This window comes from Lepidochelys kempii, chromosome 8 (genome assembly GCF_965140265.1).
Source record: "Lepidochelys kempii isolate rLepKem1 chromosome 8, rLepKem1.hap2, whole genome shotgun sequence".
NCBI classification, from domain to species: domain Eukaryota; kingdom Metazoa; phylum Chordata; order Testudines; family Cheloniidae; genus Lepidochelys; species Lepidochelys kempii.
The window spans coordinates 83,361,138-83,376,349 of NC_133263.1; the positions used below are offsets into that span (position 1 = coordinate 83,361,138).

The window sequence follows — 15,212 nt, forward strand, 5'->3', positions numbered from 1 at the left end:
ACCAGCCTTGCATCAGAGAAAGTGGAAGTCTGGCAAAGAACTGAAGAAAAGAGTTCTGTACTACATATGACGTTTTCCTTTTGACATCTAATATGCTGCTCAGGAGTATGTCACTGTAAATAAATGAGAGCAGGATAAAGTTCCCTATATCGGCTCCTTTCTCCTTCAACAAGGGAGTCATGGATTGTGAAATCTGGTTTCCCCCTGTGAAATGTGTATAATATAGGGTAAAAGCACACACAAAAAACAGATTTCACAGGGGAGACCACAGTTTCTCAAATTGGGGCTCCTAACCCAAAAGGGAGTTGCAGGGGGGTTGCAGGGTCATTTTAGGGGGGTTGCACTATTGCCATCCTTACTGTCGTGCTGCCTTCAGAGCTGGGCGGCCGGAGAGTGGTGGCTGCTAACGGAGCGCCCAGCTCTGCAGGCAGCAGTGCAGAAGTAAGAATGGCAAGACCGTACCATGCCATCCTGACTTCTGAGCTACTGCTGGCAGTAGCTCAGACCTTCAGAGCTGGATTCTCTCCAACTGCCCAGCTCTGAAGGTGGTGCCACCGCCAGCAGCAGTGCAGAAGTAAGTGTAGCAGTATCACAACCCCCCCACAATACCCCACAACTCCTTTTTGGGTCCAGATCCCTACAATTACAACACCATGAAATTTCAGATTTAAATAGCTGAAATCATGAAACTTACTATTTTTAAAATCCTATGACCACGGTTAATTTCACAAATTTGGTAGGGCCCTAGTGATTAGGTTCTCCCTTATTGTTCTGAGTGGGGGAAAATGACTTTAGCTACATTGTCCCTGTTGCTTGCATGGTAGCAGGATTTCATAGGGTCTATGTTTCAATAAGTTGCAAATGCAAAAATCCATTTTAGTGCAGACTTGCAATTTAGCAGGTTCAGCTATGTTTAATTTTATTTACTAGATTCTGTTACTTTCAATAAACAGTTACTTGCATTAATTTTAAAATGCAGCATGTGCATTTTCCAAGTGTACTTTTATTTAACTGAACAGATAATGGGATTGTCCTGGTTTTATATTATAAGGTTAAATTTATACAGCAGTTCTGTCAAATGTCTAATATTACTGCTTACAAGAATAAAATTTCTTCAGGTTATACTTAATATTTTTTATTCCTGTCTTGTAGATATTGCCTCATCTTAAATGCTACAGGAGCTAGAAAACTACTGTTGTTAAAATGTCAGCTCTCAGCAGTGATTGCCCACATTTGGAATCGGTTGGTGAAATAACAAAGGAAGAATTGATACGGAAATCTCATGTGAGTTTCAGTTCTTTACTTGGTTCCCTGCTGGAGTAAAACCAGTTGTGTATTTCAGCTGCAAGGCTTGTTGCTAATGGATCGACAAATTATTGTTTGTGCAACACATTTAAGTGGTAAATGTGATCATGGACAAAATATTTAGGTTAAAGTCTTACCATTTACACTGTAAATTACAGTGTACATGATCTGAGTTCTACTGTTAAACAAAAGAAACAAGAAGAATGGAGCTGATTTAAGCAGTAAAACCAGTTATTTCATACATAACATTTAAAGATGAATAATTATATACCAACAGTACCAGCTAGCCTGTCTCAAAGGTTCTCAACCTCTTTCATAGTATGGCTATATTTTAAGACAGATTTTTGTGGGCTGGCTCCTATTAGTGATTGTACAGACTGCTTCCCTTTTCATTTGAAATGCGGTAACATCCCTGTAGCAACTACGATTGCTAAGGTTGAAAAGTAACATAAAGAAAGAATTAATTGTATTTTAGCTGACTTTTAATGTTATTATCAGAGAAAATACGGAGAAGAAGCTAGCATCCTGTGACCAGTCAGCTCTCACTGGACCACCACATGCTCTTGGTCCAAGGACCACAGTTTGAGAACCTCTGCTCTATCTATCCTTTGCTTCCTATCTCATTAAATATGGCAGCTGAAACTTTTAATAATTCATAACTATAGTGGCTATGAGGTGGAGAAAGAGTCCAACTTCTTCTGCTTTATGTATATTTTCTTAGACTGAAAATGCAACAGTTGGGTTCTTGTTTCTCTGTTCAGAAGTATGGCACTTCTGTGCTACTACATATTTTTGTACGCTGTTTATTTTGTGATTTAAAAATTTCATGCTTCTTTATTAAAGGAAAGACAAGCCGCAGAATGATTGGTTTTAAAATGATAACCAGTGTCTGTCAGTGTGACCTTGAAAGCTTAAAATGAGATGGTATATGTACTTAGTTTCCTTTTTAAGCCCCAAATAACAAGTGAAATATCACATTGTGCTGTATAGCAGACTTTTCTCTTGATGTCTATTCCCTTCTACTCTGGAACACTTAAGAAATTTAGAGAGTTTTGTCACAGTCTAAAAGGTAATAGAAGTGGAAAAAAACTGAATGGCATCAACAAAATTCTTGATTTTCAACAAAGATTAGATTACAAAAATTGTAAATTCATCTGATGATGAGCAACTGAGTATTTAAAGTCTTCATTGCGGTACCAGTTACTTTATGTTGTTTTGCACTGGAGTTTTGTTTCCTTGGGCCATGCTACTGCACTGGTTTTCAGAGGTTCCAAGGGAAGAAGGGACCATTGTGATCAACAAGTCTGATATCCTGTCCAACATAGAACTTCCCCAAAATAATTCCCAGAGCAGATCTTTTAGAAAAACATCCAATCTTGATTTAAAAATTGTCAATGTTGGAGAATCCACCTTGATCCCTATTAAATTGTTCCAATGGTTCATTACTCATACTGTTAAAAATTTACAACTCATTTCCAGTCTGAATTTGTCTAGCCTGAACTTCCAGCCATTGGATCATGCTATACCTTTCTCTGCTAGACTGAAGAACCCATTATTACATATTTGTTCCCTGCGAAGGTACATATAGACTGTAATCAAGTCACCCCGTAACCTTTTCTTTGTTAAGCTAGTGAGAGAGATTCAAGGAGCTCAGTCATAAGGCATATTTTCTAATCCTTCAGTTTACTGGTTCTCAACCAGGGGTATGCACAGGTTTTCCAGGGGGTACTCAGTCTAGATCAGTGTTTCTCATCCTGAGGGATGTGATCCCTGGCGGGGGGGGGTCTCAGGGCGGGTTTAGGGGAATTGCGAGTGCAGTACTGATACTAGGCGTGGCAAGCAGGGCCATTGCCTGGAACCACATGCCACGGGGTGAAGCTAAATTACAGTGCTTCAGCTCTGGGCAGCAGGGCTTGAGCGTCAGCCCCACCCACTGCCTGGGGCTCCAGCTTCAGACAAAGCTCACAAGTGAAAAACAGGCTCAAGTATCACAATGAAATGTAACTTCAATATTCCAATTGATTTTATAATTACATGGTAAAAATGAGAAAGTAATCAATTTTTCAGTAATAGTGTGCTGTGACACTCTTGTATTTTTACGTCTGATTTTGTAAGCAAGTAGTTTTTAAGTGAGGTGAAACTTGGGGTACACATGACAAATCAGACTCCTGAAAGGGGTACAGTTGTCTGGAAAGACTGAGAACCATTGCTTTAGTTAATCATTTTCCTGGGTCTTCTCTGAACCCTCTCCAGTTTATCAACATTCTTCTTAAATTGTGTTCACCAGAACTGGACACAGTATTCCAGCAGTGGTCGCACCAGTGCCAAATACAGAGGTAAAAAAAACCTCTTTACTGCTACTCAGGAGTCCCCTGTTTATGCATTTAGGATTTCATTAGCTCTTTTGGCTACAGCATCCCACTGGGAGCTCATGTTCAGCTGATTATCCACCATGACCGTTAAATCTTTTTCAAAAGTCACTGCTTCCCAAGGTAGAGTCCCCCATCCTATAAGTATGGCCTACATTCTTTGTTCCTAGAGATATACATTTACATTTAACCATATTAAAACTCATATTGTTTTCACCCAGTTTACCAAGCTATCCAGACTGCTCTGAATCCGTGACACATCCTCTTCATTATTTACCATTTCCCCCAATATTTGTGTCATCTGCAAACTTTTATCATGATGATGACTTCATTTTCTTCCAGGTCACTGATAAAAGTGTTAAATAGCATTGGGCTAAGAACCAATCCCTGGAAACTGGATTAGTAAAATAATTCCTCATCTATATTTTATTAACAGGGCACTTGTCAGGACTGCAAAGTTAGAGGACCAAACCTTTGGGCATGCTTAGAGGTAAGCTGATCTACTGCAGGGGATATGTGTGATAGATCTGGGTGGTCCTCTAGTGAAGCTGTATATAAAGGTTTGCAACATTTCCTGCATAAACAGCTATTATGAGGGGCTTAAAATTTAACTCTAAACATTACTTTATATCAAAGCTTACCATACATGCTTTTAGCCTCAAAGTGATTTGCTTTGTAACCAAGATTCAGACACGCTTACATTTTGTAACTGAAAATGATCATGAACTTAAAAATGAAATTTTGCTGTCTGTTCACTAGCCTTTCCAGGGTTATTTGTCAGTGAGGTAGATTATAAAATAGCTTTAGGAAATCCTGTGTTCTGCCTGGTCAGTAGTCCTGGGAAGGTCTTAATGCATCACAACAAATTACATTTCTTGAGTTGCTTTACAAAGAATGGAAATACTATTGGTATTTACAGTAAATATTGACTTGTCAGAGCACAGCATTACCTGATGCAGTGTTTCTCAAATGCAGCCACTGTGTCTGCTTGTGGCCACCAGGGACTTTTCTTGTGGCCACAACCTCCTGGGTGGTGATGGGGGGAGGGCAAAGCCAGCAGTGGTTGGGTCCTGCCCACCTCTGGAGACACAAGAGCTGGAGGAGCAGGCAGCCAGTGAGTTCCCCACCTTCCAAAGGCTGGTGGGTCAGGCTTTAGTCCTTGGGTGGCGGGTGGAAGGCACCAGCCACTGGGCTTCAGGCTTTTTCCCCGGCCATACAGTGGCAAGCTCTGGCCCCAAGGTCACTGCCCCCTCCATTGCCCTCTACCTCCATATCCACCTCCCCATCCAGGGCTTAATTTGTCTCAAAGCTTGCCGAGGCTGAGTAAGTCTGCTGTGAAAATTGATATATGTATGTTGGTTAATATCACTTTTCACAGCAGACTTAGTAACTAGCACATCTTTAAAAAAAAAAAAAGGGGGGGGGTGCAACCAAAAATTAAAAGACATAAGAAAAAAGACAAGAACATATAAAGCTCCTTATTTGTGTTTCTATTCTGTTAGGCCCAGTAAAGAATAGAGACAACTGTACGTTATTTTTATTATTGAGTCTGGAAGAAAAATCAGACATAAATTACAAGAATGTGGATGTATATATGTGCATATTTATTTGTTTTTCCTAAAGTTAATTAAGTATTTTAGGAAAACTTGTCAGAGTGGTCCACCGGCAAGAGATGGTGGCCGCACTCTGAGGCCACCAAAACAATTGTTGTGAGAACCCTTAACCTAGTGTCACTTCATTGTCACCAAGCAAAACAAGTAAAATAAACATTTATTCAGACATTTAAAAATTCCATACAAACATTTTAAAAAGTATTTTCTTCAGGCTTTTTCCTTACCTACTCTACCTACTTACCTCTTTTTCCCCTCCCTCTTAAAATAACTTCACCACCTTACCTCCAGCATTAAGATATATTGCTGCTTCACCATCCCAGCTTTTGGCATGAAGGGGGGGCTTCCAGATGTTTTTAAAAAATGAATGGAGAGAATGTTGCTTCTGATTAAGGTGCATCTCTATGGTACAAGAAGGGAAGTGCAGCTGAATCAGCTATAAAATGTCACTCGAGGTGCTGCAGGTGTGCAGATCTGCCTCAGCAGGGTTTTTCAACTCCTCGGTGAGCTCAGATGCGTATCTCTTGTCAACACTCAAATCTGGGCTGAAACGTGACAGGGAGCAACCAGTATGTATATATTTCTAAAATTGCTTTCCACCACTTTCTTCAAGAGAATCCTGGTTGCAAGAAAAAGAACAGATTTTTCTGTTCTTTCTCTCAAAAAGAGAGAAGGTTTGCTGAAGTATTATACAATTTCTCATTAAACTGTTTTTTTAAGCTACCAAATTACATCTAAAAAACTTTTAGCAGGGGAAACCAAAGTGGAAGGAGTGGGAAGGATGGGAATATCAGGTGGAAAAGTCACAAAACAAAATGGGGGGGGGGGGAGAGAACACCAGGCATTTGCTAAACAAAAATCATTTTTTGTCTGTTTTGAGTTTATATCCACTTCAATCTGGAACACTTGGACATTTATTGAATAATTTATTTTAATTTCCTACGAATATTTCCATAGGGTGATATTATAATCACAAAAAGACCCTTCAAAGGAGGTGTCATGGTGTGATATCTCCTCTTCTTGGATGATTTGGCACCTTGCATTCCCCTTTGTGCTTAGCCAAGCACCCAGCACATGGTGAGATCCCAGCATGATAGAAACTTCATTATCCTCATTACTTAACCAGTACCTACTGTTATCTTCTATAAATGCGTGCTATTAAAGTTTTAGAAAGCAGTTAATGCAAACGTACAGGAGCTATTTGACATTTAAGTACCAATGCTTTGTATGAGCAACATCTGTGTTAATGTGCACAAACAGTATGTACAGATTACTTAAGCGATTGTGTTTGGTGCTTATGGAAATGAGGGACTAATAGCAATGTCTTGAGGTTAGCATTGTACGGAGAGCTTCAAGTTTGCATACCAGCTCAACAAATACATGTTAAATCAGAACTGTAATAACAGAATTGTTGAGAGTAAATAGTCACTGCATTTTGTAACTCAAACATGGCACATGCTTAAAGATGGGATGTTGATGGCTATTAGCCTTCAAGGGTAATAAATCTGTAGGTTATAAAATAATATTCAGATGGTCAATAGCCTTGATGTGCATATAAATGTGCACTGATGTTGAAATGATTGACATATTGAATATTAACAATTTTGACAGTTTAGAGGCAGACTCTAAATTAAAGATCCCAAATAATACACACACAATTGATAGTGCCATGTTTACATTTCATGGATTTTCAGAATATCTTGGATGCTTTGTTTTTTAAATAAGAAAAAGACCAAGTTAAAACAGCTGAAGAGAAGACATATATCAAAAACATTGTCTAACCCCACCCTCAAAATCAAGGAAATTCAGAGGAAAATCTTGCAGCATTCTCATTGCTTTACTGTATTATTTATTGCAGTGCTTACCTTGTGTGATACCTTGCTCTTTTCAGAATCCTGCAGATGTACAATAGTGTGAATTAAAATGCATTTGGAAGCTGTATCACTTTGTTCTGTAAGTTTGATTTGACAACTCACTAAAAAGAATTAATAGAGTATACTGCACCATAATTATGTCTCTTATTTTTGTTTGACAGAATAGATGTTCGTATGTTGGCTGCGGTGAATCCCATGTAGATCACAGTACCATACATTCTCAGGTAGGGGTGTGTGTGTGTGTGTGTGTGTGTGTGTATGTATATATATAAACATATATATACATGGTTTCATTCTAGTTTTTGTCATCTAGGGTCTCGCCATCAAATGGTAAAAGCCCTTTATTCTAGGACAGCAACTTTTCCCCCCCCCGACTCCTTGAGAGGAGGAGGTGGAGGAAGGGAAGTATAGTTAAAGAATATTCTTGTTGTTTTTGACCAGTGCAGTCAGGTAGTTTTTCCTGAGTTGAAGCTTTGCTTGTTGATGATGCCTTCTTGCGCTTGGGGATCATGTCTAATTCATTTGGGGGCCCATGTGTTTATAAAATGATTATGCTGCTACATAATTATTCATCTATTTAAACTTACTGCATAATTGTGCTTCACAACATAAAATGCCCCATGCTTCTCACTTGGGAGTTAACACTGCAGTTTAATTATGCTCTTTTAGATTAACTATTTCATTGCTGATCATTTTAACAAAAATTCTTTGTCACTGTTGGATGTAGACAAGCAGTAGGTCTGGGTGCAGTGGAACAGTTAATTACTGTCGATGTGTAACAAGGGGGGAGGAATTTTGTCTCCCTCGTACAACATCTTGCTTCTCCTTGACAATTTCTGGAAAGCATCTTTGTGTTTGCAATATACAAATCTGCATAAAATACATTGAATTTAATGTTGAAATCAATAATGAAGAGTTTGAACTAGTGTGGGGAAGGGGGGGAAAAATCATTATTGCATAGTCCAGGATTCGTGCTCCATAATTCAGGTCGAATGTGCAGCTTAGCTCACAGAACCTTGTTCATAATTCCTGCAACTCCTAGCAGCATTCTGCCATCTGACATGTGTTTGGAGGCTTTATTAAGTTTTTGTCTTTTACTCTTCTCAGACATTATTATATAAACAGTAATGTCTTTTTTTTCCCAAATAGATTATTTCTTCCTTTATATGATGCTTGGGTTAATTGTCTGTCTGCACTCTAAGGGTATGTCTACACTGCAGTAAAAGAACCACCGCATGGCTGCAGCTGGCCTGGGTCAGCTGACTTGGGTTCACAGGGCTATAAAATTGCAGAGTAGATGTTCAAGCTTGGACTGGAGCCCAGGCTCTGGGACCTAGTGGGGGGTGATTTCAGAGTCCAGGCTCCAGGCCAAATGTCTGCACTGCAATTTTCAGCCTTGCAGTCCAAGCCCCATGAGCCTGAGTCAACTGACCTGGGCTCTGGGACTTGGTGCCACAGATTTTTTTTATTGGATTATAGATGTAGCCTCTGCAGCATGTGGATGTTTTTCTCTCATGACTTGAATCTACAGCAGAAAGGTCTTTGGAAAGATTGTGGAAGTCTTTGAACCTTTGGAGGAAAATATACTTTTGTGTAGGGCCATTCACTTTACTGTGCAGTCCTCTTTTTTCTGACCTCCAATACATTACATTGGAAACTCTTAGAGAATATCTGAACATTTGGAAAAAGTATATCATATAATAAAGTGCATTTGTATAATATATGTATTGATGTACTGCTTCAGTGCATCTCCTACCAAGCTTAGAACCTGGTCTAGGGGCCTGTGCCTTCAGTTATGGGATAGACACGGCATAGTTAGACGGGATGCTTGTGCATATGGACACACTGCCCCATTTTACACAAACCATCTTGGATAGTTGAGTAGTTGCATTAACACATTAAGTAGTTGCAACAGAAACAACCCACTGGTTCAAGCACGGCTGCCTGCCATTTAACCCTTCCATTCTGACCACTGAACTGCAAACGGAGTGAACCTTCTTGTGCATTTGCAATGGCCATTGACTAGAAGTCCTTTACCTTGCACACTGCTACCTGGTCATGAGATCAGCCAGATTTGGTAAATCCCTGGTGCGAGGTGACCAAAACATTCAAATTCAGTACGAGGGCTAGAAGTGCATGTCAGGAAAGAGCGAAGAAGCTGGCAGAGTTGGGGATTGACTGGACCAGTGACCAGTGCAGGGAGTAGATTAAGCAGCTCAAGAGCAACTGTTGTGAAGCCAAGGATGACAGCCGTACCTCTGGGAACATTCCATCATACTACCACTTTTACAAGGAGTTTGACGGGGTGCTGGGTACTGTGCTGAGTGTGGAGCCAACAGTGGGTCACCATCAGTTGGGATGGCAACCTTCTGAACGCTGAATCAGAGGGGAGCCGGAATAGGCTACCAAAATTACTCTGGTGCTCACGCTAGTTCCTGAGGAGGTTTTGCCACCAGAGCAGCTGTAGCATGTCCTGAGTCGATACTCAGAGGGGCAGTTTGATGATCCCCAGGAGGAGCAGCCTGCCACAGAACCAGCAGAAGTAGTCCCAGAGCCTGGTAAGTTTCTTGTTCCATGCTTGCTGCTGCTGTTTGTTATAGGAGTGGGAGGGATTTCTGATTTGACCCAAAACAAAATATATTGCTAGCTACAGGTAGCAGCATGCTTCCACTAATGGTGGAATGCGTGCCAGAGCCTTGGTATCAACCCACAACCACCGCCATCATGTGGAATTCGAAGTGGAGACCAGGAAGCATAAACAACAGTTAAACAAGCATTCACACTTTCATTTTTACTTGATGCTTGCACATTCTTGCAAAGATGCGCTGAGGTGTTAAAAGTAAAAATCATATATTACCTTCCCTTTTAGTATACCATTCTGAACAAATCAGCCACACAACAGAGTAACAAGCCGTCTGTACATGGTAAAGATGGAGGGTGAAATATAGTCCACAGATGAAAAAAATCAATGTCTGAAATACAGCTGAGGCTGTATGTAGTACAGAAATGTGCTAAGAAAGAAGGGGGGGATGGCTGTGTAGTTCTTTGACAGTCCATTATACTGTGTGTTTGTATATGTAGACTTAGTTAGAGGAGGCTTTATTGGAAGCTATAGGGAGGCAGTAATCCATGTGGATGCTAACACAGCATCTTGTTGATTCCCCCAGGAATTTTGACTCAATTCCAGATGCTGGTAGCTGCAAACTTTTCCCATACTAGGAACCCCAAATAGCTATTCACATTTCGAGAAGGACATATTTTCTGTACCCACCTCTGAAGGTTGCCAGCCCATTCTATTACCAGATGTGCTGCTCAATTGTCATAGCTTGAAAACCTCTCGGGCTGGTTTGCCACTGGCAGCTTGGAATAAAATTTCACTTTGCCATTCAGGAAACTCAAAGGATTATGTCCCCCAGAAATGTGGAATGCCTAAAGGGATAGAGAAGGCTTAGGTAGTAATCTGCATGCCCTCCCCTCCTCCCAAAGCCTACAATAGTCTGCAATCTTTAAACCAGTGGTTCTAAGCCCATGGTTTACAGCCCATGGTTTACACTTACAGCCCAGTCAGCACACAGCTGTGGCCCATGTGATATACAGGTTATATATTATTGTGTGGATGTGGCCCACATAACACACAGGGCATGTCTACACTCAAAACTTAAGTAGACCTATATTAGGTCTACTTACAGCCACTGCAGTAATTACTGAGGTGGTGCGTATCCACATTACCCTCCTTGGGTCATTGGTGTGTGTCCTCATCAAGAGTGCTTCCACTGATCTAAGAGAAGCAGTGCTATTTTCTCATTTCTCATTACTTAAGCTTCCCACACTCTCAGCTCTGGTGGTCGCTCCCTGCTAGGAGCCTGGCTGCCCCACGGTCTCCTGGGCTCTGGGCATGCTGCCTCCACCTCCCACCACTTGGCTCCCAGTTCCCTGTCCTGTGTTGGAAGGAAGCCGCCCAGGACTTCTTGGTTTCCCTGCCAGGAGCCAGTCAGTCTTGTCAATTTCATGGGTTCAACATGGAGCTGTGAAATTAGGACAGCCAAAATTTCTAGCGGGGGGTGGGGGTTGGAGGCTGGCTTTTGCACCCCCAGCTGGGAGCAGGAGCCAGCCACCCAGCTCTCCAAGGGAGTGGGGGATAGCTGGGCTCTAGCTGCCCAGCTTTCTTATCAATTTCATGACTCCCCTGGAGCTGTGACATTGACAAGAGAGGTAACAGCCAATGTAAGTAAGAGTGTCTACACAGACGCTGCTTCACCTAACTACGCCGAGGTAAGCCTTATGCCTGTCATGGAGGTGGAGTTATGTCAGTGTAGTAGGGTATGTACATCGGTGGGCTGTAGTGTAGACACTGACATAATTAAGTTGGCTTAAGCTGCCTTTCGTCGACCTAACTGTGTAGTGTAGACCAGGCCACAGAGTGCTACATATGTGGCCCACAATGGTAAATAGGTTGAGAACCGTTGCTTTAAACATAGCATTTGTAAATTTTAACTTACTGTTGTGCTCTTTTTCACTCTAACTCTGTTGTGTCCATGGAGCTTCTGGGAACGGAAGCATTCCTCTTCGATAATGCTGCTTCAGTATATTGTAAGTGTCAGTTTTTGGCTTTGAGATTCTACAGGTACTTTGTGGATGCACTGAACCATTTTTGAAGTACTGAGATGATAGTGTTCTGTTGGACATGCAGGTCCTTCAGCCTCTGCAGGCCCTTGTACCTCACCAGCTAAGCCACATTGCAGCAGGAGCCTGAGATTTCAAACTGTCACAGACAGGTCCTAGAGTAAGAGTTTCTGTGATAAACTTACAGGATATTCTGGACAGGGCCAATAAGCAGGTGCAATATGAAAGGGAAAAGGATTCATGACAAGTGGAAAGGCATAGGCTGAAGATCATGGGGACAGAATTTTAGTGTATGAGGAGAGACTGGCAATGTGATTTTTGGAGCAGAACCGTTGCTTGAGGGAGGAAGATCTATTTCACAGGCTGCTCGCGCTAATGATCACAAGAGTACAGACTCTTGCTGCTCTTGCACGACATCCTGTGTTCCCTCCCTGATACCATGTGCTGCAGACCACAAACGTTTTGGACAATTCTATTTTGGGTGACTCTTGCAACTGGGACTTAACGCTACTAAATACTAGAGGGGGCAAATATAGCCTCCGCAGGCCTCTGTCCCTGTGCAGTGGTACCAAGTGTTGAAAGTGCAAGAAGGGAAAAGAAAACTGGTGGTGGGGGAGAGGACACGGAAAAGTAGGGCATTTGCTTGTTGGCACCAGTTTCACTATTTGCCCAGTTCACCGTTTATTTTATGCACTATGTTTTATTACTGGTTTTACAACTGGTGTTGGTTTATTGCTGTTGTTTTGATAGAGTAATGACAACTGGCCTGCCTGACAGTGCTTTAATATTGGGTTTTTGTCTTTGTTTTTTTGTAATACTGCCATGTTCACAAATAAAGACTTTTCTTTTATTAAGAACGTTTGTGTTCATAATGTGTATTTTGAATAATAAACACATGATGAGGCACACTGTCTGGCTGAGTGTTCTGGTTCAGCAATCCATTTCTGTCATAGGTCCGTGCAGGCGGAAATGGCTCACCTTTGGTTTTACAAAGATTGTGTAGGGCACAGCAAGCCTCAACAGTGCAGGCAGCATTGATGATACTGGAATCTAAACAGTTCTGTAAATGGAGCTGGGGGGATTTCAATCTGCCAAATGCTCATTCAATCACCATTCTACACTTACTGAGAGTGTAATTAAACCTTCTGGCCAGGGCCTCTGAGATCAAGATAGTTTCATAAGCCAAGGCAAAAGATAGTATGCGGGGTTCCCTAGAATAACAGTGGGGAGAGTTACTCCATTTATGCCAGTGTTGTCTGGTGAGAATTGTGTCCCGGTCTGACTATGAAGGTAAACTCCTGATCGGCAGGAAACCCTGGCATCATGAACTCTTCCAGTACAGCCCATGTTGGCATCCATAAATAGGTCTCTGTGGTCCACAAGGACCTCCATAACAATAGTATCCTTTGTGGTTTATGTACTCATGTGTCCTTGAGGAGGGCAGCTATGGGCACATGAATCCCATCAATGGCTCTGGCACAGTTTGGAAACCCTGTTCTCTCAAAACCAGCAATAATTCAGGGATATTATTTATGCCCACAATCTTGCGGTAAATCACACGCCTGATTTCCTCAGGAACTTCCACTGCCACTTTATCCACATTTGTCTTTCCAGTGCCAAATTGATTAGCAATGGACTTGTATAATTCTGGAGTAGCCAGGTGGATATAGCAACCTGCTTCTCTGGCCATCCTCTTGCATGTGTCATGACACTGGAAGGTTGGGGCAAGCTGCTTACAAAGCTCCAGAAATGTAGCTTTCTTCTTGTGGAGGTTCTCATTAGTGGTCATTCCAGGTGCACATGACAATGTGCTTGTCAGTCTGTGCTTGTGGCGCTGCTCCAGAAGCGCTATTCTACATAGGGGCATCAGCGGCTACACTGAGAGTCACAAGCAGCATCAGCCAGTTCGAGTCTGCCATGTCTCTAACGTTGTCATCATCATCCTGCTCCAACAGGTGCCTTTGGTAGGTGAGAAAATGCTGTCAGTATGTCCAAAAGATGGCCTGACAGGATGTCTCGGTGGGCTGCAACAACTTCCTGTAAGGTGCAATGTGGACAGTTCAGTTTTCCCATAGTGCATCATGAACAGGGGTAGAGCAGCTTCAGCTGGGGAGAGCATTCGGGTCTGCTTCAGCGTTAGTGTGAGACTTCGGTTCAGAAATTCTAAACCTAGTGAGATTTTCCTTCTTCCTCTTTTATGTTCAGTGGTAGTAAAGTTAAAAATGTTACTTTTAATATGCCCTTTCTCTGGACATATGTGGGCTATGTCTGACTTGGTACAAAAATGCGTTGTTGTTCAGGCTTGCACCCTATTTATTCAATGACAGTCCATTACAGATGCATTGCTATTGTCTAGTCAGTCAGCAGTTTGTTCTAGTACTGCTGAATCCAGGCCAAGGCGTTGCCCCAGGTGATAATACTGTGCTAGTAATTAGTCCTGGGATTAGAGCGCTAAGGAGAACTGCAAGGGGTCTCTTTGTCCAGCAGCTTCAAAGGATCCCCATTACAGTAATTACAACAGAGTCTGGTTTGTATACCATGACAGGCAGCACAGTGCCCTCGTGACCACAAGTCTCAGTTACTGAGATTTCTCTTTGCACGGTAACTCAGCTGCATGTAGCTAGTCTAGAATATAGTACATTTGTGCACTGATTGGAGCAGCTGTGTTCGTATTACATCCACCCCATGTTGTGGCTATTGGCTGTCTACCCAAGTGTCAGGTTAACTTTAACCTGGCACTATTGGTTATTAAAATTATAATGGCATAGGCCCTGGCTATACTCAAGGGCTCCTGCGTGAGTTTTACCACACAGGAATCACATCTCAACTTGGCAGGTGATTGTAGCTTTGTGGCCCCTTGGATGTGGATCCAGTGTCTCCTGACAATCATTTAGATAATTGCTTTACACTTCTATTAAATACCTTTAGGCTTTTGCCTAAGGCCTCTGGGATTTTTTTTATCATTATTTGCCCTATATGTAATACCTTAACATCCCTTTCTCCTTATATTAAATTTCTCATTTGTTTTTACTGGTTTGAATTTCAAGTAGAGGTTTTCTTTTTGTGATACTTTATTTTTTGCTTTATAGCACAATGGTGGGAGGTGGCTTATAAATGTGTTTCAACATGTTGGAGAATGAGTTTACACAAGTGATTAAAAACTTTGATTTCATTAACACACCAGTATCTAAATTCCATAGATCGGTTATCCCAAAAGGCTCTGTAGCAAAAGATATCAAAAAGTATACTGCTTTCAGTACTGTTTAGGAAGAAACTCACTCTTGCCCTCATCCACCTTTCTCATTTCCCACCTGTCAGTATTCTCTATTTTTACTTCTTGCATCTTATCTTTAATTAGAATAATTATATCCTGGGGTATGGATAATTTTTTTACTGTTCACAGCAGGATAGCTTATCAATCGGGATTTAGC

At 41.6% G+C, this 15,212-nt stretch overlaps 1 protein-coding gene across 8 annotated transcripts in view; it reads left to right on the top strand.

Annotated features, from left to right (window-relative positions):
• Positions 1-15,212, top strand: part of USP33 (ubiquitin specific peptidase 33) — a 90,320-nt gene that overhangs the window by 14,482 nt on the left and 60,626 nt on the right. For 5 of the 8 annotated variants that reach the window (XM_073357287.1, XM_073357286.1, XM_073357280.1 and 2 more), the window contains exons 2-4: positions 1,153-1,284; positions 4,111-4,164; positions 7,320-7,382. In XM_073357287.1, coding sequence (XP_073213388.1) covers positions 1,204-1,284; positions 4,111-4,164; positions 7,320-7,382 — 198 coding nt within the window. In that variant the 5' untranslated portion in view covers positions 1,153-1,203. Of the gene's footprint in view, positions 1-1,152; positions 1,285-4,110; positions 4,165-7,142; positions 7,238-7,319; positions 7,383-15,212 lie in introns of those variants that run through there. The other 3 variants (XM_073357284.1, XM_073357285.1, XM_073357283.1) reach the window with 3 other exon arrangements.